The sequence below is a fragment of the Mobula birostris genome, chromosome 11 (genome assembly GCF_030028105.1).
Source record: "Mobula birostris isolate sMobBir1 chromosome 11, sMobBir1.hap1, whole genome shotgun sequence".
Lineage (NCBI taxonomy): Eukaryota > Metazoa > Chordata > Chondrichthyes > Myliobatiformes > Myliobatidae > Mobula > Mobula birostris.
This window is the reverse complement of record NC_092380.1, coordinates 49,078,650-49,103,652: the sequence shown is the minus strand read 5'-3', so window position 1 is coordinate 49,103,652 and position 25,003 is coordinate 49,078,650. Positions and strand designations below refer to the sequence as shown.

At 35.5% G+C, this 25,003-nt stretch overlaps 1 protein-coding gene across 3 annotated transcripts in view; it reads left to right on the top strand.

The window, feature by feature from the left end:
• Window positions 1-25,003, top strand: part of prdm11 (PR domain containing 11) — a 115,780-nt gene that overhangs the window by 56,984 nt on the left and 33,793 nt on the right. For 2 of the 3 annotated variants that reach the window (XM_072272205.1, XM_072272206.1), the window contains exon 7: window positions 7,988-8,794. The exons of the other annotated variant lie outside the window; for it this stretch is intronic. In XM_072272205.1, the coding sequence (XP_072128306.1) occupies window positions 7,988-8,794 (807 nt within the window). The remainder of the gene's footprint in view (window positions 1-7,987; window positions 8,795-25,003) is intronic. 3 annotated transcript variants of the gene reach the window in all.

Sequence of the window (25,003 nt, the reverse complement as noted above, 5' to 3'; positions counted from 1 at the left end):
TGAGTACTGTGCGCCATCTCTGTCCGAACGATTCGACCTCCTTCTTGAGGCAAGGCCAGGGACTTTGAGGCCTATCCTCCGAAAGATTCACGACTACACAGTAATGACAGCAGCGAACAGGCGTTTCAGAAATTTCTCCAGATGTTCCTCTGTGCTTTCACGTCCATTCTCCATCAAATCAGAATTGTCCACGGCCCCAATTTAACGGATACAATATCATTTTTCACCGGAGGGCTGCGCACACGCAGGCGTGCCGCCATCTTCTCCTCCCACCTGGAGAAGAGAAATGAATCAATTATAAATTTAGGAATAAAGTATTTGTCAATGTTTCTTTATTACAATCTTAACATTTATTCAATGATGACTGTGTTGGCAGGTTTTATTGAAGGCGTTGTACTCTTATAGGCCCAATTTACTAATCCACATTTCCATGTTTTATGGAAACGTGTCACATTTGCCTTTTGCATATCTTCAAAATGTTTCATTCGTTTCAGTTTTATGGTATAAATGTAATAGTTTGTAGTTTTTCCACATATATTCTCAAATTTATTTCTTATATGATGCAGTTGTATGTGCATAAGAAATGAATACTTTTAAATTACTATGACTGTTTCATTGTCAACATTTAGAAACTCTGGAAAGTCACAATGATGGTAGTTACATAATTTACAAACAATATTAAAGCAACCACAAGAAAACTCCAGGGGCTTAAATAAAAATGATTTAACAAAATTCTAATGTTGGGCGTATGTTCAGGATTATTAACCATTTGCAATTTCATGTCATTGTAAACTCAGGTTTTGCTGAATTCAAAGTTAGCTGGTATTCTTTGTCATGCAGCCTGCAGTGAATTATTGCGCCACGACATACTCAAGTCATGTAATTTGATTGTAGTAGCCCTCACTGCTGTTTATTGAGATGTCCTTTGTGAGTAACAATGAAAAGTTCTATAAATGTAATAAAATTGGCCATCAGTGCGGACTTGTTTGAGGCAGACATGCAGGGTCAGAATACAGCATTGATCTGACAAATTCAGGTAGCATTAATAAGAAGTTTGAGCTTGTGAAATCATTCTGTTTTCTCACTGTGTACATGTGCTTTGGCTAATTTGTTAAGTATGTGTTATTGTGTATTAGACTTCAATTATTTGAGTGAAGTACTGTTCACCACTGTATCTTTAGGAGCTATATATCCACTGAGAGATCTGTGGAGAATTAAGTTTGATCTAATGTGAGAAAAACCTGGCTAATTTGCTCATATATAAGAAAGTTTCTTTTTTGTTAACCAATTTCATTATGTTGTATTAATCTGTTTAGAATACTTCAGAATGGTATATAAAGTAGCAAGTCACTTTTTTTTAAAAAACAAGATTCTGCAGATGCTGGAAACCTTGAGCGGCATGCACACAAATTGCTGGAGGAACCCAGCAAGTCAGGCAGCATCTGTCAAGGGCAGTAAACAGTTGATGTTTTTTGCTGAGCCCCTTTATCAGGAAATGTCAGCTGTTTGTTACCCTCAATAGATGCTGCCTGACTTGCTGAGTTTCTCCAGCATTTTATGTTCCATATAGTTCTTTTTGTTTTCTTTCTCCTGAAAATAAACAGAATGACTAATTACTCATTTTGTTGGCAGAACTATTCAATCTCCCTAAAATGGAAGGAATAACCTTTTCTTCTAAATGTGTAATGAAGCAAAAGAGAATGTAACCACACTTCCTAATACACATTGGTTTCTATGATCTCTTAAGTTCTACATCCATATACAGTATTTTTCATCTGTGCTTTCAGAAAAGCATGATTCTAGTTGCATGTGAAATTCTGAAATGTACAAACTGCAGATTTTAATGTGAATAACTCAAATTTGTCTTGATCCTTGTAAAGTAAAATATAATAACAGACTGGAATGAAACAGAAACTGTTGGAAATATTCAGCAGGTCTGGTAACGTCTGAAGAGAGAGACAGAGTAAAAGTTTTAGGTTGACAATCTTTCATCAGAACCACATCTTTTTTGAACTAGTGTGCATGATTATTGTGTGCCTGCACTTTCCTGGCTCATATGCAGTGGGAAGATCTTACTGAAATTCACCCTCAAACATTGTGGGCCGAAGGGCCTGTAATGTGCTGTAGATTTCTAGGTTCTATGTTAAAACAGGTGGTGAGATAGAGACAATAACTATGCTTTGTAAATATAGTCTGGAACTCCTGCCTCTGGAATTCTCCAGAGTGAAACTTTGACAGTAATGAAAAATAAATTTCAGAGATCTATGTTATGACAGAGATGTTAAAATTGAAGTAAATGTTTTGAAGCAATAAAATTATTTGAAAGCACTTTAAATAAAAAGTGACAGCTTAAAGTAAAGCTAAATATTAACTTCTCTTCCCATTGAAAGCATTGGGATCTCAGGTCTGTGACAGTTCAGTTCAGTCCCACCAAGACAAGGTTTTGCCATTGAACTCCACATGGAGTCTATTATCAAAGCATAATGACAGATGCTGCACCATCTGGCATCCAGTAAGTCCTGACTGACCCATGCATGCATTATGTCTTAGGCATTATACTTAAGTCCATTTAAATAGATACTTACCCTTTGGACCACTTAACATCCCAAGTAAATCTTGTGAATTAATTCTTTGTTAGGGGCATAACATTTTATAAACGTTTCCACTCTGAGCTGATTTGCTGTCATCTCAGGAAGTGGCCACTGTATTTTCAGATTCAATTCTGCTATATCTTCTCTAGTGAACAGTGGAAGCATGGTTCTCTCTTCTCAATTACCTTGAACAAAATATCTCATATATGGAAATCAGAGCAGTGGATGTAATGAATAGAAGCAGATGTTCCATTACACAACTAAACACCTCTATGGCTTTTCAAAACAAGTTATGCAAAATAGTTAATGCTATCCATTTCTATTTAAGAGATTTCATCTAAATACCTAACCGATATTTCTTTGTGCCTCCAGATTTTCCATAGTTGACCAGGAATTCTAGGATGATCTCTTTGGAATTTGAACTTTATGTTTAAAAAAAACTTTTATTTTTCCCAGTTAGGTAAATTTTCAAAACATTATTATAATTGTAACCACTTTTGTACATTTTATGGTCTCATGTCTGAATAAGGTTAGATTTCTACCTTGGCAGAAAATTAGGAATAGCCAGAGGGATTAAGAATGATATTGCCTATTCATCCCACGACAAGTCCTGACTGGCAGTAAATTCAATCCTACCAGAATACTTTCATGTGTCTTGAGGCAACAGTTCTTCCTTAGGAAGTTCTTGTAGCTCTTTTAGGTGATTTTACCTTTTATACTTCCTTTTATACAATTACACTACTATCATGAAGTAACAAATTTAATAATATGTCTTTTTAATATTTGCTTTGATGTGTATATTCGATCTTTCAAAAGGTTCACTTTATTTCCATAAGAAAGTGCAAGAACAGATTGGTAATTTTGAAATTCTGAATGCATAGTATGATCAGGCTGAGTTGCTGCGATTCCTATGTTTTTCTGTAATAATATAAAATATTGAGTTTACTACATTTATCACTTTGAGTTTTTTTGATATTGTGGACTAACTTTGAACCTCTGGGTGTAGGTATATATCTCTCCCTGAAGTTTTTTGTTTAGAAACTAAAGGCTGCTTTTGTCCTCCACATTCAAAACCAGAAAGGAAGATCAATGTAAGATGATATTCAGTATATATTTGGTATCAGCATTTCCATAATGTAATTGGTGTAAGATATCAATCAACTCCCAAGGTGTTTATTGTTTTGTCCTTTGCTAAAACAACTTAATCAACCATTTCACTACACCTTAAAGAACTGTTTTATTTATAAGAGGTAAAGATCTATGCCAGGAGATTGGAGAGCATAGCAACATTTTGTAGGCTACATGATGTAATTTCTAGTGAAAAAAAATGTTATTGAAAATTGAGGACTTTGACTTTCATTGTGAAATTCCTCTCTCATTCTAGGTCATCATGCGCTAACATTAGCCAGTACATGAAAGAGCTTGGGCTTGCACATTAGTTGCTGACAACATGCAGTATCAGTCTAGGTTCTGTTTCTGTAACTTTCTGTCATCGATCACCTCTGTTCCCTGAGATGGATCATAAAAGGAACCTTCCTGAGAATTTTCCAAAATAACATGAGTAGGTCTCAGCTATCTTTCATCTGACATTCCCTGGGGAAGTGGGGAAGGTAATTCACTGAGTATTACATGGTGGCACCTTAACGCATCTTTACTGGTGCCTTACAATCCAGATTTGAACCACTTTGTTGAGCCCTTTTTGCTCCATCCACCACAGCAGGCATAATTTCCTGGTAACCACCCATTTTAATTCTGCTTCCTATTCCCATTCTGACATGTTGGTCCATTACCTCATCTACTGCCACAATGAGGCCACTCTCAGGTTGGAGGAGCAACACCTTATTTCATCTGGGTAGCCTCCAACCTGATAGGATGGACAGTGGTTTCTCCAACCTCAGATCATTTCTTCCCCATCACCCTTCTCTCTTTTCAACACTCAATTCTGGCTTTCCCCTTACCCCTTCCTTTCTCCTCACTTGCTCATCACTTTCCTTTGGTATCCCTCCTCCATTCTCATCAGATTCCTCCTCCTTAAGTCCTTTATCTTTTCCATGTTTCACCTCCCAGATTCTCACTTCAATCCCCCTCCCCCTCCCCCCCCACCTTCTTATTCAAGCTTCATCCCCCTTCCTTTCCAGTCCTGATAGAAGGGTCTCAGACTGAAATGTCATCCTTTTCTTCTTTCTGTAGATGCTACCTGCTATGCTGTGTTCCTCTGGCATTTTGTGTGTTGCACTGAATTTCCAGCATTCGCAGAATCTCTTGTGTTCCAGATTTGGTAGTATTTATTGAATCTGTATCTTCTTTGTTTGTAAATTATCACTACCATCAGCACTACATCTCCTTCTCCACCTGTATAGAGGCATAGAGCATTACAGAATTAAATGGCTCTTCATCCATCTAATTCATGCCAAACTGTTATTCTGCCTAGTCCCGTTGACCCGCACCTGGATTATAGCTCAACATTCCCCCTCCATCCATATACTTATCCAAGCTTCTCATAAATGTTGCAATCAAATTCACATCCACCACTTCAGGTGACAGCTTGTTCTACACTCGCTCCACCTTCGGAATGAAGAAGTTCCCCCATCGGGTTCTCCTTGAACACATATGACCTCTAATTCTAATCTGACCCAGTCTCTGGAAAAAGCATTTACTCAATATATACTCCTTGTAATTTTGTATACCTGTAGAATCTCCCCTCATCCTCCTACGCTCCAGGGAATAAAGTTGTAACTTATTCTACCTTTTCCTGTAAGTCTTCAAGTCCTGGTAACATTCTTGTAATTTTTTCTGTACTCTATCAATCTTAATGATGTCTTTCCTGTAGGTAGGTAACCAGAACTGCACACAATACACCAAATTTGGCTTTATCAACGTCTTATACAATTTCAGCATAACATCCCAACTCCTATGTTCAGTACTTTGATTTATGAAGGCCAGTGTGCCAGAAGTTCTCTTTATGGCCCTATCTATCTGTGGCTCCACTTTTAAGGAATCCTGGATATGCTTTCCCAGATCCTGCTGTTCCACCTCACTCCTCAGCGTCCTACCATTCACTGTGTAAGTCCTATCCAGGTTTGTCCTTCCAAGGTGGAACACCTCACACTTGTCTGCATTAAATTCCATCTGCTATTTTTTAGCCCATTTTTCCAGCTTGTGCAGATCCCACTGCAGCATTTGGTAGCTTATCTCACTGTCCACTACACCCCCAACCTTGGTGTCATCCATCAAAGAGGCAACCATCTATTACCACTCTCTGACTTCTACAAAGTCAATGTTGAATCTGACTTACTACCTTATCCTAAGTGCCAAGTGACTGAATTTTCTTGATCAGCCTCTGATGTACAACTTTGTCCAAGACCTTGCTAAAATCCATGCAGACAACGGCCACCGCCTTTCCTTCATTACCTTAAATGTTATCACTTTCTATTCCAGCCAATCTAAGAGCAAACCTGTCATTTTTCAGATGAGATGTTAAACAAAGACCTTGTCTACCGTTCCTCAATCAGTATCACTTTTTAAAATAAAATAATTACCTTCTTAATGTTTGTGAGACCTATTTGCGTAAATTGGCTGATGTTTCCTATATTACTACAGTGATTTAATTTTTGACTGTAAACTGTTTTAGAATGACTTGTAAAAGATGCAATAGAAGTGGGAATTTGTCTTTATTGTTACTAACTGCAGTTATTTTTATCCAGTTACATCTCCAAAAATATTACTTATGATAGTTAAACCTAATTTAGAGCATGTATTCCAATTATATGTCCTTTAAATTTTAATTAGCTAATATTGAATATTGACATTTAATACCAAATGATAAAAACACAGTACTTTGAGTTCAGTTTACCATGCCAGTGAGACTAGAGGTCTTAGAATGAATTTAATAATAAAATTAAAATAAGGAATTGGTTCTAGGGCAGGCAAATTGATTAATAATGTCACAATATTGTAAGGTTTTAAAGCTTATATTTTGCAGATCATATGTGGAGAATGCAAACATAACAATTTTAATTAATTTGGAAGCCAAGGGTAACATTTGGTAGTATTTATTCAATATGTATGTATTTTACAACCTGCTAAAATTTATTATCACAATTATGCACATGGTTAGAACAGGAAGAGAAGAAGGAAGCTACAAGCCATTCTAATGAAAACATTATTGGATGAATACATATGATCCTCTAGTAAGCAAAAATAATGGTATTTAACAATTTCAATTCACTTCACTCTTTAAAAACAAAAGTAAACATAAATATGCTATTTTTTCCTTTCAAACAACTGTTTTTGAAATTTAACCACACTGGGCAGTGTTTTGGACTGTGCTTTGCTTGTCCAAATATGTAATCTGTTAGGATTTGGAAGGGCTAATGAATGCAAAGCAATAAATCTTCCAGGTTCCTGTACCATAAAGAAAAATAACTAAAATTTAACACAGTGATTGCAGGAGACATTTAGTACGAGTCTGCAAAATACAAGAAAATATGATTTTGAAAAATGAATTGGTTTGTAATCTGCGTTAAATTTTAAAGCTTACTTGTGTGACATTTGGCAAACAAGTTATTGTTTATATTTCTAGACTCATAAAACGTTCATGAGAAGAAATGTTTTTGGATTTTAGTAGTAGTACATATTTAAGTGTTTTAACATATATTTTACATGATTTTATGTGATAATTGGACTGTTTGACTGAATGAGCTCAGGTGGTTTGAGTAGCACTTATAATAGCCTACGGATAACTGCTATAATACTGTAGAAATATTATCTTTGCCCACAAATATATATTGCAACTTATATGTAATTCTGTCTCATTGATTGTACAGATTATAACTGTTTGTCATAATCAGGGTCTTGTTGGCATGTATTATTGCAGTTACATGTAAGAATCTTTGCTCATACAGTTAATTATCTACTAGCAAAATCACATATTTCAATGTCAACCATTCCTACTATTTTGTTACCATTATCAAACAGAAATAACATTCTCTTTTCTTTAAAATAATATTTTACCCCAAAAATTCAAGAGAAATTCTTTTCTGCGTTAAACTGGACTTAATCATACAAGATATAAATGTATCTGTGTGACTCGTGACACATTAATTCCAAGTATTTCTTGCCTACTTATTTAGTGGTAAACCAGTTCTCACTGAACTGCTTCAGCCCAAGAAATAAGAAATGTGTGTTATGAAAACAACACAAGCTAATTCCATATTGCATTGTTAGTTAGTAGTAAACTATTTGCTCTAGCTCATCATACCAATGCTCCTTTTTCTTGGTGACATTATGTACTTTGAAAATGAATATTTCTTCAGATAAGTCATTGCTGTGAGCTCAAAAGAAATGACATTCAAACCCTGTATATTGGCAGTAATTTACATCATGTACCATTTCAGCGGAAGCAAAGTGCAAGAAGGCTAACCTAGGAAGACATTCCATTGAAAAATCCACTGGAAATCCAGGGACCTCCAGAAAACCAGAGCTTCTAAATAAGGATGACTTTGAAAGACTTGAAAGTACCAATCCCAACAAAGGTGGAAAACGTAGCAACAAAGATGGAGACTGTAGCCCAAGCCCTAAAAAAAAGAAGCTGGAACAATTCTCCAAAAGCAGCCACGACTTGCCTGTTGATTCTTCAAGAGAAAAGCTTGGTTGTCCCACTTCTGGTCTGGGTCCATATGAGTATGTATGTTCTATGAAGCAAGCTAGCAATCTTCATATAACTACCTCATCTCCTGTACCTCAAAGGTCTCAGTTTGTAGGCCGCAGTGGACAGGAACATGAAATCAATAAATTGAATGCAGCACAAACAAAATATTCATCACCAATGGACAATCGAATTCCCACTCGACAAAGGCTCAGGCATCAAGAGGGAGACACATTTGACCGTCCAGGAACTTCCTCACAGCAAAGTACTCTATCTCAATCAAGCACCAGAAGCGAGATAGACTTAAGGTCCCAACAAAAGGTTAATGAAAAGCATTTAAGTTCTGGCTTTCTCCAAGCAATAGACTCTGGGTTTCTTCAAAATACTGAAGAAAACACTTTGCCGCCAGAAACTTCAGGTGGACGGCATGGGGCTGTGGCTAAGGAAGGTCTTCCAAAAAGCCAGCCCACATCGTACTGTCCAAATTGTGTAATACTACAAGAAAAAATTCGACAGCTCCAGGAGGAACTAGATCGACTGAAGTCTAACTTGCCAGGTAAGTCAATATATATGACGTGCTGTAGCAAATTAGTGGTTCATATGCTTGTTTATTATTCTGTTTTAAAGCTGTGGCTGGCAGTTTGACCAACCTATCAACTGGTTTTCGTATTGTTTGGAGGTGATATAGATCACCTATAGGAAAATTATGCCCCTTTTTGTGGACAATACTGGCTTGCTGATAGATCCAAGGAATGGCATTAGTGCTGCATAGCCATGGCTCTTATAAAGGGGGAGGTGGTCCATTTAGATGTGTTGAATATGGAAGAGTTGGAATGGGAGAGAAGAGGATAGTGGGAATTCAATCTAAATTAGAAGGAATGAGACAGTATCCTGTTTGTTGGCCTGCATAGGCTGTATTTTAAATCAATGCTTCCTTCACAGACTATCCTAAGGATAAAGATTTGATTTTAGGTTTGTGAATGGTGGCTGGACGATCTAAAGGGCCAGGCTAAACATACATATTAATTTTCTTTAATTCGAATAAAGCCTTTTTGAATATCATTGTATATTTAGTTGAAGTACTCAGTAAAAAGCAAGAATACTACAAATACCACACAACTTTGTCATGTGTACATATTGGTTGCAGTTGTATTTGGTGCACTCTAAGTTCAATAATTTAATAGAAACTAAAGATTTGTGCCAATGAATCCAGATCCTTCCTGCTTCTAGACTTTCACAGCAACATTACTTACAGATTTTTGTAAAGAATATATCTTACTTTTGTAATTTTCAGTTGTTAAAGGGAATAATTAAGGAAAATAATCACAGTTAATGCGAGTTGCAAAGCTAGCAGTCATTGAGGGAAGCAATAACATCCTCAGAAAGGGGTAATAGGAAAATGAGAGAAGTAGGATTGAAGATTTTTTAGAAGGAATGTACCTGTACCTTGATCACTGTCAAAAAATTTCTTTTTTTCCAACCAAGTTAGTCCAATCTTTATTCAGTTTATTTTCATGTAACTTATAATGAAGGCTTCTGAATATGGGAACTAGAACAGAATTTTAACAATTTTTGATGGTTGTAGGTAATCTTTTAGTGCCTCTCAATTGTATTGGTCTTTATGACCCCTTATAGAGTTCGACTTAATTTCAGATGCAGCCAATTAACCATGTGATCTTTTAGCTTTAACCTAAGCAATCACTATCTAATTTCAATTAGTCAAAAATGTCAGAAATGCAGGTATGGTTACATGGCTGATTTCCCTAGTAGGTTGCTAACCATTTTGAGTGTACAAACAAAACACAGTGAAGCGTGCAGATGATCAGTCCTAAAACCTATAAGGTGGTATATTTATAATAATCATTTTTCACGGTTGAAAATCCTCAATTCTTTTCTACATTTCTATACACATGGATGCAAATTAAGTTTTGTTTATAACATCCTTTGTTTCAGTTCAGAGGGTGTTACTTTCATATGTTGTAAAGAACAATTGTAGCTAGACTATGAATGAGATTTGGCTTTGGTTTTATTCACGTAGCTCCTTATTGAAGTTGTTTTTATTGTCAACGAGGAACTTATATTTGTGTTTAAATAAATTTTTCCAATCAAAAATAGCTAATGTGCAGAAATATGATAGAAGGTGGCAAACAAAACCTAGCTGTGTTACACCAACATAAGTGGAACATAGTTTGGTGGTTTAGATTGGTTGTATCTAATGACTGTGGATTATGGTGTGTGTGATAGTTCTTTTCCAAATATTTTGATTCAAATCTGTTATATCCATTCTGTTTGTATTGTGTTTTCAATTGAAAAAGTATTTTAATACTCTTTTATTTACCATTCACCTTAAATCTGATGAACTTTTATGTAGCAGAACATTTTGTATTCATACTTCATACTATAGTATTTCTTTAGGTAACTGTTTTAAAACTGCTTTTTCAGTTTTTAATGAAATAACTTGACAGCAAATCACTTTTTAAGATTGAAGTTGTTAAATTGTAAAATTAATATTTGTTTATCATTAGATAATTTGTTTATAAAATAAACTTCCTTGGAATTGCGGCTTACAGTTCCAGGCTGTAAGGTACTTTTTTGTCAGCAGGTGGAGCTATTGTACTTAGTAAATATTTTGAGTCGACAGTTTATTTGGGGTGATGACTAATGGCTCTTGCTAACTTACAGAATATGAAATTGTATTATCTGTCAAGTAGTCTGAGACATTAGCAGCAGACTTCACTTAGTTTTACAGATGTAGGCCCAACTATTTATAAAATCCAGTTTTAAATGACTGTATGCTTTTATAACTAAAATCGATTACTGTTCCATTCTGTGTTCATGAATCACCAACCAAGAGAACAAAGAAGAGGCTCATACCCTGTCTGATGAGGTACTAAGAAGTACATTTCAGAAATTTGGGCTTTATTCTGTAATCGTACATAGTTAAAGATTTTTTCCTTGACAATGGTATTTATTTCATCTGCTTCCTTGTGTAATTTCTGACTTTTGGAGAGATGCCATATTTAATCTTTTTTTTCCTGCAAACTGTCAAACTTAATTTTCCCTAGCAAATTCATCCTGATTTAGTTGGACGAAATGACTTCAAATATGTTATATTCCATTGAATCTCACACTTGATAAGACCACAATAAGAATATAGTGTACAAGTTTGGTTTTCATAATATAGGAAAGATATAGAAACTTTTCTCACAAAGAGGTAAACAGATTACCCAATAGAAATGTTTGAAATTATAGAAGGTTTTGACAGAATAGGCAAAAAGAAAGCACTGTCTTGAACACACAGCAATATTGAACACCATAATTATAAAACAAGAAATCAAGTAGAAAATACTTAATCTAGAGAGTGCTGCGAATTTGAATGCATTTAAGAAAAGAATGTGGAATATGATCATTAATGTGAGGCTAAATGTACACATGAAGAAAAAGAGAATGGTTGGATGTACTGATGGAAATGAACGAAAGGCAGGAGGAAGCAAGTAAAACATAAATACTGACTTGGACTAATTAGAAACATGAGACTCTGCAGATGCTGGAAATCCAGAGAAACACAGACACAATGCTGGAGAAACTCAGCAGGTCAGGTAGCATCTATGGAAAGGAATAAGCAGTGGACTTTTTGGACCGAGACCCTTCTTCAGGACTATTTAGATCAAGTGGACTGTTTCTACTCTGTGAAATTCTAAGTTGTATGTGCTATGTCATCAATTGCATTCAATCACATAACTTAATAGCTTTATGCAAATGAATGGTTTGTTCTGGATTATTTAGCATTACTTGAAAAAAAATATCAACCAGTCGTAAGTCACCCTTGCAACCCCAACATAAATTCTGTGTCCGGGTTGCACAGACTGATTTATTTTTCCACGCTATATACCTGTCAATGGATACACAGGGAATATGGCATTACCAGCACACCACTAGACTAGCATCCCTCCAGGTAAGTGAGATAAATACTTAGCTAAAATCTTGCCCCATTTCCCTCCCAATGTAGGTTCTAATATAAACAACAGGAATTCTGCAGATGCTGGAAATTCAAGCAACACACATCAAAGTTGCTGGTGAACGCAGCAGGCCAGGCAGCATCTCTAGGAAGCGGTGCAGTCGACGTTTCAGGCCAAGACCCTTGATCTCCTTGACCATCTTCCCCTCCCATTTCACACAAATAGCAGTAAAAATTTTGCCACATTCCCATTCTCCAGTTTTTTTTTGTTAAACTTACAAAACTTACTCCCGTTTCTTATCCCTGTAACACCCCTTCTTTCAACCCTCCATTAAAAGACACATAAAGCCCTTTGGCCATTTTCCTGAGCCCAGCCTTTAGGAAGCACCAGGGATTCCAGGCAAAAATGTCTTATAGACTGTTCTTTTCTAATAAAAGATAAACTAGTGGCTAACATTTACAACTGATTGATGTTATTTGATTTTAATTGTATTGTTTTATTCGTAAATTTAAAAAAACATACATAACAAAATGAGTTATGAAATTATTGTACCACAAAAGCCCACACTGGACTACAGCAACCATTTATACCTTGTATTGGTCGTGATTGTGATATTGAAATATGGGACACAATGTTGAATTCTAAATGATTGTAATTTCTAATTTATATGAAATATCTTGTAAAACATATGGTCTTTGTAGTGGCAGGAATGTTGGGGCCTGTCACCTTGGTTGGATTAGCTGAAGAAGAAAATGATGGAATTTGCCTGGCAAGGTTTAGGATAGTTACAAAGTGTATGCAATGGAGGAATTTACTCCAATGAGTGCATCACAACTCTTAGTGATTTCTTCAGGTTGCCATGTCACTCAATGTGTGAATTGCAAAACAAAGAGTATGGCATGCATGACAACTCTATAAATAACACAGTAAATATACTTTTTTTGCTATATTAGCAAGCTACATATTACCTGGATCAACATTTTGGAGGATTCTTGATATGTTATGTGCATCAAATGGATGATGATACTTCTATATAATTTTTAAGGTGTATCAGTTTTTCATTCCATCTCTTGAACCTACACTGCACTCATTGTACCATTATCTTTGTTTCTTCTGGAACTATTTTTCCTGTGTTAAATTTAGTGAAAAAGCTTGAAGTGCTATTCTGAGCTGACAACCTAATAATCTACTTGTTTAAATCTATTGTTTTGTCTACTATCATATATTAGGTTACTGTTGTAAAATACCCAACAAAGTGACTTTTTGTTTCCTGTTGCAAAAAAATATGTAGACTCATTACTATATTCCTTTCTGATTCATTTTTATTACAGCAGAGTATTTTAGAATATGATCGGGATGTCTGAACTAAAAGTGAAGAATACTTTCTTTTTCTTTTTAAACTAGTTTTAGTTACATTAATATATAGCTTTCTAGAACAAAATGTGACCATCAACAATTCTTATGATTCCATAAGTTCAATGAGTGAAATGACTACTGTAAAGAAGTAACGTCTTGATGCTGTAATTTCTTCATGCTGTTTGTGATGAAGCTAATAAAGATTTTTTGTTTCCTCTTGTAATTATGACTATTAAGCCTTTTGAGCAATAACTATTGAGAAATACTTCTTTTCTAGTTTATGTGGTTGCTTAATCAGCAATGAATTTATATGAATGATGGCACATTTTGGAAGAGGTTATTTGGGCTCTGATGTTGGTGAACAAGAAGCCAAGTGATTACTTAATTTGGCATGTTCAAGGAGCCTTTTCTGTATTGTCTTTTGAATTTACTAATGAACTTTTACAATACTACCTGCTGAATTGTGAATACATCAACAATAATAATATAAAAAAATGAAAGTGATAATATCCAAGGGCTGTCATACACCAGAGGAACAGAGACTCTGATAACTGCAGTTCAGTATCTGAGATGCTTTCGAAAAGATGGCTTGGCAATATCAACAGATAAAGGTAAGAAGTTTATATTTTTGTTTTAATTTCCTTAGTTCAGTATTGTCTGAAGAAAAGTCCCTCAAAAAAAACCCATTTTGTTGATTTTTAGATCTGGTGGTTATAACTACAAATTCTATATCTTTTAAATTGCTTTCTCTGTGGCAAAATGATTGTAAGCTGAAACAACATTCACTTAAGAACATTGAGTTCTATGGGTGTGAAAAATACAGTTGGAGTCTACCTGGCTGAAACCAAGTTTCAAAGAAAAAATATTACTTTATTCCCCTCTTGTAACCCTTTTTCTCTTGCTTTAAAACTGCAACTTTCTTCAATTTTCCAGTGCTACCAGTGTCATTGTAGGCAGGAATTTGTTGCATGCGTTTATCACTTTCTGCAAGAAGTTATAAAATCTGAACTATCCATTGTTTGAATTTTAATCTCTGGTTAGTTTGTGGTCCCATTATATAACAAAGTAAAGTTTTTTTATCTTTTACATGAGAACTTGAGGAAAGAACTAAAAGCAGGATAGGATATTTGGCCCCTTATACCTGCTCCATCATTCAGTAAGATCCTTTACCTCAGCATCAATGACAATCACTAACCCCACTGTCCTTGATTTTCCTAATACCCACAAAACTAACAATCATGGCTTAAAGCCTCCACAGTCCACATAGGTGGAGAATTCCAAGGATTCATTTGAAATTCTCCACTTAAAGGTTAAATAAATCACTTGCCCTTTCAAACATGAGAAAACCTACAGATGCTGAAAATTCAAGCAACACACAGAAAATGCTAGAGAAACTCAGCAAGCCAGGTAGCATCTATGGAAAAGAGTAAACAGTTGATGCTTCAGGCCAAGACTCTTCATTGGACTAGAGAAAAAAGATGAGAAATCCATTTCAGGCCATTTCAGAAAATATTATCAAACTCTATAAGGGTTCTGTATGTTTCTAAGATATAAACTTTTCTAAACTCAAGAGAATAGGTACAGTCTGTTTTATCCTCTCCAGAATTTAATCGTGAGCCCTCACTTCACTCCCTCCATTGCACATATAGTCTTGCTTACACAGGGAGTCTAATGTACACAATATTCTAGGTACAATCTCATTGGAGTCTTAAATAATTGCAAGAAAATACCTTTTCCTTGTCTTTTTTCAATAGTCAAAATAGTATTTGCCTTCCTTGCTACTTGCTCTGTTTGCACTTTGACTCTCTCAATGAATTGTGTGAAAGGGTTCTGAATATCAACATTCAATTTCACTAATAACCCTTTGGTATATGGTAACTTTAATAACATATCCCTAGCCCTTTAAGGTGAAATTTGTGTTTTCTGGAATCTTCCATACAGATAAGGTATTTGGTGTCTAATCAGCTACTTATTTACTGTCTCCAAAACTAGAATAAAAGAATTGAATTTTGGGATTGTGAGTTCTGTGCATGTTCACAACTGCCCTCTTCATAAGTTCTTCCTTAAATAAAATTTAACTATTCATTCAAACAAAATCAGTTGGCTGTTTCTCACTTGTAGTGAATATTGAACTCCCAAACCATAATAAGCTTAATAATTCTGTTAGGAACTGGATTTTGGCCCTGTAATTTCTCTAGCTCAGCGAGTGTATAGTCGAAATTGTTCTTTTGAGGGAACGCACAGACTGAGGAACAGCCATCACCATATCTCAAAGAGGGAAAACTGAACATCAATGCACGAAGACTATGTAAAAGATATTTTTGAATCACTGTGCTAATTTTCTTTCTGGTGCACTTCACTCAATTTTTTTTCACTTTGCATTTTGTGACAGTACTAAGTAAGTAGTCTTTAGCCAAGGAGAAAACTAATCAGTAGCAGAATACCTGAAAGGAGTTGAACTACATGTGTAAATACATTCACATTTATTATCTCATGCATCTTTGAATTTTCTACACACTGGACAGTTTATGATCACATGTCCTATATGCTTGTGATGAAACTGAGATGTTATTTTTTCCAGAAATTGTTGTTAAGTCAGATATGATAAAATAGTGGGTTACTGCTTTGTACATTTGTTTCCCCATGTAGTACATTACTGACTTAAACCATGTGGTGAGACTAATTGCAAGAATGGTTCTATCAGCATTTCCACTACATGCCTCTATTCAGCTTGCACAAAAAAAGTCCTAAGCAAAATTAGTTCTGCTTGAATTGTAAAAAAAGTTCAGGAACTCCAAAAGATATAAAATTGAATATATTTATAATTATAATTCCTCTTTGTAATAACATTTGAAAAAAATTATAAGGGTTTGACTTTTAAACTGGGTTTTTCCTTTACTCACATTTTGATTAAATTTAATTAAGTGTGCAAAATATGTAATACTATCACATTCTAAAATATTTATTGAATATGTGAAGGAATGAGTTTTATCAAAGCATCATTAAATTCTCCCATATTCTTCATCCTGCAACAGTCTACATCTTTTCTGAAGAACTTAAGACTACACAATGGACAGTTGTCCTGCATCTCAAAGAAGTCTTGTGTGTTCAGAGTGATGCTGTATCTTAGTTCCCCAATAAGCAGTGACAGGAATCAATCAAACAGTAGGTGGCAAAGAAACCATAATCCAGAATATTTCAGTTTTAATCCACTTTAGCCATCTGATCAATTAGAACTTAAGCAGCTAGTGTACTCTTGCAGTGATCCAGACAGCTATTGTTACCACTGATTTATTTAGCTTAATGTTCACTCCCCTCTAACAAGGTGAGAACTTCAAAGAAAACTATGAAAGTAATTCCATTTGATAAATGCTTGTGTATTGCTTTCTTCTTTGTTCTTTCTCAATTCTGTCAACTTTTGGATTTTATTAAAAAATAAATAATTTTTATCTGTAATAATAGCACTCATTTTGTATTTAAAGGGAAACTTTCTCTCTCATATTCAATATTGGAATAAAATAAAACACCTCCTAGTGCCTTAATTACAAAATACCTTGTAGCTAATATCTTGCTCCATAACTGAAGAAGGTAAGTTATGAATAGTGGCAGCAAGTTATTGAACTAGGTTAAGTAGGATTTGCTTTCTTCTAGAAAGAAAAATGCTTAAGAACATTCCACCCAAATCTCAAACGTAGTCAACTGTCATTTTAATTTGATTTGCCCGTAGAGAACAATTTGTTTCACAAGCTTATTTTTACTTTTTTGAAGTCAGGTAGAACTAACTAAAGTTATAATATTTATTTACAGGAATCAAATAGGTTAGCTATACTATTTTGATATTATTTAATATTTTTATGTTACCATTTAAAATGCTAAACTTTATTGCAAGATTTCCAATCCTGAAATCATTCAAAACATATACATTTAAATTAGTTAGAGCAAAAATGGAAAATTCTGGAAATGCACAGCAAAACAGACAGCATCTATAGTTCAGCTTCAAAGTTAATTTTTCAAGGTAACCAACCTGATATATTAACTCAGTTTTTCTTTCCCTCTGCCAATGCTGCTTGACCTGTTGTGTTTTTCAAGCAATTTGGCTTTTATTTCAGGCCCTGCATTTTTGTCTTTTGAGTATATGATTATAAGATTGAAAAAAGGTAGACTCTTTAAATTCTATGTATTCTAGGTGTTGTGCTTAGTTATAGCAAATGGCAGATTTGATATGCAAGTGTAGTTTCTTCATTTAATAGTTAGCCAAGCAGCTTTTCTTTCCTTTGTGTATTTCAAACCACTAGCAGGAATGGCAGCTCAGTATAATACTTTAGTACTGAAATGGACTTCAGTATTCACCATTCCAAAGACCTGCTAAGCTTACAACTTCAAATAGTATTGATTTACTAATGTTCCAGTACTTAATAATAACATCATACAGTGTCAAGAATATTTGAAATGCATTGCCAGTCACGGAAACCCACAGTACATCTGAAAGTCATTGAGCCATTTGTACCTGAAATGATCCAAATGAGCAAAACCACCTAAATGGGACACTTGACTTTCCAGTTTAATTTGTAGACTCTCAGGTAGTGGCATTTTGAGTACATATCCAAATATTTTTGAAATGTGGTGAAAGTCTGTTCCTCTACATTCCATTCAGGTAACAAGTTTCAAGCACACCATTAGAATAAAAATATTTTCTTTTGGAACTTTTGTTAACATTTTTATCCATTATTTTACTCTTATGCCAATAGAAATAAAGGGACATACAAATACACAAAAAATTAGCTATAATAACTGGAGAGAAAGGAGTTAATATTTTCATGACAGCTTTAAAGGATTCGAAGTACATTTATTATCAAAGTATGTATGCAGTAAACAACCATGAGATTCATCTTCTCTGCAGCTTTAATCATATCTGGAAATAGATGAAAAACTATTTTTGAGATGCAGAGAAATGAAGGACAGAACAAACAAGGTCTCAGACTGAGTGGAATGACAAGAGTGTTAGTGCTAGATAGCAAAGTACTGAAGAAATGAAAGAGCAGAACAGTGATCTGAAATTACAAAAGGAATTTCAAATGAATGCCATAAATATGAAGAGAAAATACAGAACAACACATCTTCAAAATTGTTAGCTCAGTTTTGAATGTGGAAGCCTGTTGAATGACTGGTTATAAGGTAAGTACTCTTTGTGAACTTAGATTGGACTTTATTGAAACAATTCAGGAGGCTAAAGACAGAGAAATCAGAATGAGATGGAGCATTGAAGTGAGTGGTGACAAGAAGGTTGGAGTCATGGTTGAATACTGATCGGAGGTGCTTTGCAAAGTGGTCACTCATTCTGCATTTGGCCTCTTCAGTATAAAACATGTTGTTACAACTCCAAATGAACTAGTGCTGTGCACTTGAAAAACTCTCATAACTTGGAGTAGAACAATAGTGCCCACATTTCAAGGAGAAATTTGATTCCTGACTTCCCGAATGATTTTCTTTTGCTCTGAGGTCTAAAGCACCTCAATTGATACCACTGGTGCAAACTTCGACGACCATCTAAACAAATGAGATTTACGACTTCCTTAGTTTGAAAAGTAACTTTATTTACCCTCAGAACAACTGTTTCCCCTGAATCTGCATTATGTAAAATTTCAGCATTCAAAACTCCTTGTTCTCATTCAACCCGTAGAAGAAGGCAGGGCAGGCAAATGCAGTTGCCGACACAGGCATCCATAAGTTACAAGTTTCCATAGCTTGCAGTTGTCCCCTTGCTGGCTACCATCTGTCAGCAGCACCAAACTGCAGCTTTGGTTCGTGTATGTTATGCTCTTGGATGAAGAATATGGCTACTGTTCTTCTTCAGCTTGCTCAAGTCTCTCCAACTTCCAGAGAACACCATTGCTTTATGCCTTCCATCACTGACCACACCATTCCCCGTCCTTCAATTCTTCATAATATCTATCCATTCATTACCAGGAATATTTTGATTCAATTTTCAGATTCTGTGACCCTTTGGTGAGGCCAGCATTTATTGCCATTCCCAATTGCCCCTGAGAAGGCAGTGAAGATCTACCTTTTTGAACTACAGCTGTCAGTCTGATGAAGATGCTTCTACAGTGCTGATGAACAGTTCCAAAACTTAGACCACAGTAGCTGTAACAGTGTTATTTGTATTATGTACCTTTAAGAGCCATCTGCAAATTTTGCACCTGAGGACAGTGTTGGAATTTGCAAGAACCTCTGATAAATCAAAAGAGATGTCAGAGAACCTCGCTGTCAGTTTCAGCATGGCATTACAAAGACAATCAGACTTCCCTGTTCTGTGAATTTTACCTTTAAAGATCTGAATCTGTGTGCAATTTTCACAAAAAGCATTACAGTGACCCACGGAACTGTTTTAATCTCGTTAAACGATAATTAAATCAAAAGAATGATGACAACATGTTGTGAGCAGCAAATGCAGTATGCTGACTCAAAAGAATTGCAGGTGAATTGCTCTTCATATTGGAAAGAATGTTTTGGGGTCTGAATAGGAAGGAGACAAGTAGATGCAACTAGTCGTGGTGGAAATTGAGGAGAACGATCCTTTGGACGTGAAGGCTGGTAGTGAGGATATATACATTCTATTCTAGTTGTGAGAGTTGGAGAAGAAAATGGAGCAATCACAGCCAAAGGCCTGTCAATAATGGTGGTTCCCCTTCAAGAATCAAAGCTGCCAAATGTCAAAGCCTTGATATATTCATTTATGAATATATATATATATATATAGCCATATATATTCATGGGTTTATACGTGCATTTTCCTGTCTGATGAGTTCACAATACAATTTGTTTCTGTGAGGATAAGCTAAAATGCCATACTCTTGAGATTACTTAGAAATCTCGTGATTTCATAGCTAATACCACAACCCATACTAACTTTTTGATTTCAGATTACTTAATTTACTGAAATTAAATTCTCCAATTCTTGTGGTGAGATTTGAACTTGTACCCCCAGGTCATTTATCCAAGTCTGGTTTACAGCTCCACTATTAAACACTATGTTCTGTACTTGCTCACCTTCATAGTTCCCTAGATTTGGGAGTTCCACTTTTTTTTTTGGAACAGTCTTGTTCTGAATCTTCATTATCTTTTCCATGGGCAATAATGCCAACTATTTAACAATAATCTATAAATTTACAGAAAATAAATCAAATTCCAGCAGTATTATTTAAATATTCATGATCTGAATCACGATCACTGTGAGTTTTTATGGATAGACAAATTACTGTGGTTGCATCCCTGAAGATTCTACCACTCAGCAACTTATGTCGTTGGGTTACAGAAATAGCAAGGCCGCTTTTATGTCCAATTCAAAAAGCAGTCCTGCAAAATTATAGGATAACACTTCCAAATTAATTCAAAACTGTGCAGGATGATCTTGTGCTGTAAGGAAAATCTTGTTTTTCTTTGGTTGTGCTTGTCTCCTCTTGTCTGTTCTATCATTAGAGAAGTAATGGTTTCATGCCAATCTCAAGTTCTTCCTGAGTAGTCAATAATTCTAACATGGTGTATTTAAAGAAGTCCTTTTATGGTTTACAGTTACTTCTTTTATGTCATTATTGTCATCTTCACTTTGACTCTTGTCTGTTTCCACCTTAACTAAACTTAGAATCCCCACATAATTGATTAAATTCCATACCTCTCTGTACTTTTTAAAAACATGTTACCATAATATTTGATTCGAAAGACTCAAGCAAGATATTAGCAGACAATTTTATTGACACTCAGTCAGAAAGCTGCCAAGAAATTCTTGGCCATAAAATCAGCAAGAAACCCTCCATATTTCTTAATAAATAGGAGGTCAAAGACAAGGCAGTTTACAGCTTGAATTTATAAATACTGTCAGGGATTTACAGAGGTGTTTTCAGAAGTTGTTTGTAAATGAGATTGGCTGATATGGGCAGTTACAGAAGGTTTGTTTTTCTCTGTGATACAGATGAATTTAGGTCATGGTTGAGAAAATATTGCAGGTATAATAGTGCCTTTGCAGAAGGGATAATAACTATTTATGCTAAAGAAAACAATCATAGAACAGTTCAGCACACAGTGTTATGCCAAACCAATCAAATGGCCAACAAAACTAATGACCTCTGCTACACAATGTCCATTGTTCCATTTTTCTTTGTATTAATGTGCCTATCTAAATGTCTCTTAAAAGTCTGTAATGTATACCACCACCCCAGGCAACATATTCCAGGTACCCACCACTCTCTGTGTAAAAAAGACACATTTATACTTTATATTTCATTTGAAATTACCCCTCCTCACCTTAAATGCATGCCCTCTGGTATTAGACATTATAACTACAGAAAATAAAGTAATAAAGTATAAAAGATACTATCTGCCTGTCTATACCTCTCATAATCTTATAAACTTCTATCAGATCACCCCTCAGCCTCTTCTACTCTAGAGAAAACAACCCCAGTTTGCCCAACCTCTCATTATAGCACATACCCTCTAATCCAGGCAGCATCCTGGCAAACCGCTTCTGCACGCTCCAAAGCCTCAACTTCCTTTTGATAATGGGATAACCAGAACTGTATGCCATTCTCCATTTGCAGTCTAACTAGAGTTTTATATAGCTGCAACTTTTGAACTCAGTGCCTGGACTAAAAATGGCAAGCATGCTGTATACCTTCTTAACCACCCTATCAACCTGTGTAGCCACTTTCAGGGAGCTATGAACAGGGATTCCAAGATCCCCTGCTCATCAACAACCTTAAGGGTCTTGCCCTTTAACAGTGTACTGACTTTACATTTGCTCTATCAAGAAGCAACATTTCACATCTTATGTTATTTTTTATGACCCACCTATTTAAATCTAGCCTAATCACAGGACAATTTATAACGACCAGTTGACCAGTGCACATTTGATCTGTGGGAAGAAACTGGAACACCCAGAGAAAATCTGTATTCTCATGGGAAGAACGTATAAGCTTTTTACTGAAGGTGCTGGAATTGAATTCCAAACTCCAGTGCCCTGAGCTGTAATAACATCATACTAACTGTTACGCCACTGTGGCCATTTCTCTGCCCGTATCTAGAACTGATCTATAATCCACTGTATTCTTCACCACTCTTTTACGTACCCACAACACCACAAATCTTCATATCATCTACGGACTTACTAACCCACCCATTTACATTTTCATCCAGGTCATTTATATAGCTCACAAAAAGTAGAGGTCCCAGTACAGATCTCTCCGGAACACTGCTAATCACAGACCTCCATCTAGAATAAGTCCGTTCGACCACTACCCTCTATTATCTATGGGCAAGCCAGTTCTGAATCCAAACAACTAATTCAGCACCCTAATCTTCTGGGATGAGCCTCCCAAGAGGGAATTTGTCAAATGCCTTACTAAAATCCATGTAAACGACATCCACTGTTCTTCCTTCACAGTCACCCCCATCACCTCGTCAAAAAACTCAAGTTAGTAAGATGACAACAATTCAGGAACAGCTTCTTCCCCTCTGCCATTTGATTTCTGAAGGGACACTGAACCCATGAACACGACTTCATCACTTATTAATTTCTATTTTTGCACTACATATTTGATTTATTTTTTATATATATATTTACTGTAATTCACATTTTTTCTACTATTATGTATTACATTGAACTGCTGCTGCAAGGGCCACAAATTTCATGATATATGCCAGTGATATTAAACCTGATTCTGATGTGCCCCACACGAACCAATACTGACTTACCCTTATTAGGCTATGGTTTTCCAAATGCTCATAAATACTATTCCTAAGAATTCTCTCCAGCAACTTCCCCACCACTGAAGTGAGCCTCACTGATCTATACTTACCCAGGATTATCCCTGGTTCCCTTCTTGAATAATGGAACAACATTAGCTACTCGCCAGTACTCTGGGACCTCTGGCTGGAGAGGACACAAAGATATTGGTCAATCTCTTTCCTTTCTCAATAACATGGGTATATCCCATCAAGCCCTGGGGATTTAATGTTCTTTAAGAGACCCAACACTACCTCCTCCTTTACGTCAAAATGCCATGCATATTAATTTGCTTGGCGCTGAACTCCCTTTCCTCGGTAAAAACTGATGTAAAGTACTCATTAAGGACCTCACTTGCGTCCTCTTCGCGCAAGCAAATGTTTCCCACTTTATCCTTGTGTGGTCCTACTACTCAATCTCTGAAGTATCAATAATTGAATATAATGATTGGAAGTAGGAACAAATTGAAACGAATTAATTATAGTCTGGAAGAAATTGATTTGATAGATCAAATTGTCTTTACTTTCAGCACAACTTATCATACTCTTCACAGTAGTGCATATTGTAAGGGATGAATTTTCTTGGAATTTCTCCTTCCCCAGTAGTAAACCCAGCAGATGTTTCTATGTGGGGATGAAATTTTCGTTTAACTTGGAATGACATAATAGGAAATCTCTGATTTTGATTGTATTTTATTCTTGAAGTTCACTGCTATTGAAATAATTTGATTTTGGCAATGTGAAGATGAAAGTATTTCCTGCTGTGCATTCATTAGCCAGTTGTTACATACGGTATATCTTCAGCAGTTTACCAGTAACAGTTCAGCCTTTTCTTTGATTGCCGTAAATGAGAAGATTCTCTGGGATAGATCATGTGGAAGGGCTGTGGGGGAGATGAGGATGAGAGGAGTGTAGGTAAATTCTTACAGATGGCATGTCTTTCCTTTAAAATTGTTATAATATATTGATATTTGTTTTGAAATGTGCTGTTCAGAATTATAGTTGAAACAAAATTAATATGGGTGACCATTGGTTGACAATGATGCTTGTTTGAAATAGGCTCCTGAAACATGGAAAATGGAGAAACTCCAAAATTCAGACTGAAGCACTCAGAACTTTTTCATGTGTATTGTATCAAGTTGCACTAAGCTAATGAAGAACACATACAAAATAGTCCAGCAAATTCACAGCATTTTAGTGGAACTTGCGGTTTCCATACTAGCCCCAGATTGATTTTTGTCGCCAACTTCTCCCCTACATCTCTCTGTGCACCATACCGTGTGCATTAAACACGTTCTAATTGACTAAGAGTCTAAAATATCACATGAGACTCCTAGAAATTATTCTGCCAAATGAGAAGAGGGTTTTCAATTATAATCATATTTTCTCAAAATCTGATAAATAATGGAATGGGAATCTTGAACAGATTTCATTATATGTGAACAAATAATGTAGCTATCTCATGTTGGTAAAGTCTAAGGTAAAGTTGATTCAAGGATAAGTACATTTTCTGAAAGCAGAGCATTTTAATTTATATGTTTGAACATTGCAGAATGATAGATAGATAGATACTTTATTGATCCCAAAGGAAATTACAGGTAGCATTACGAGTGCACAGATATACAAATATTAGGAAAGAAGTAAGAAAGAATAAAAAATAAGTTGCCTCAAAC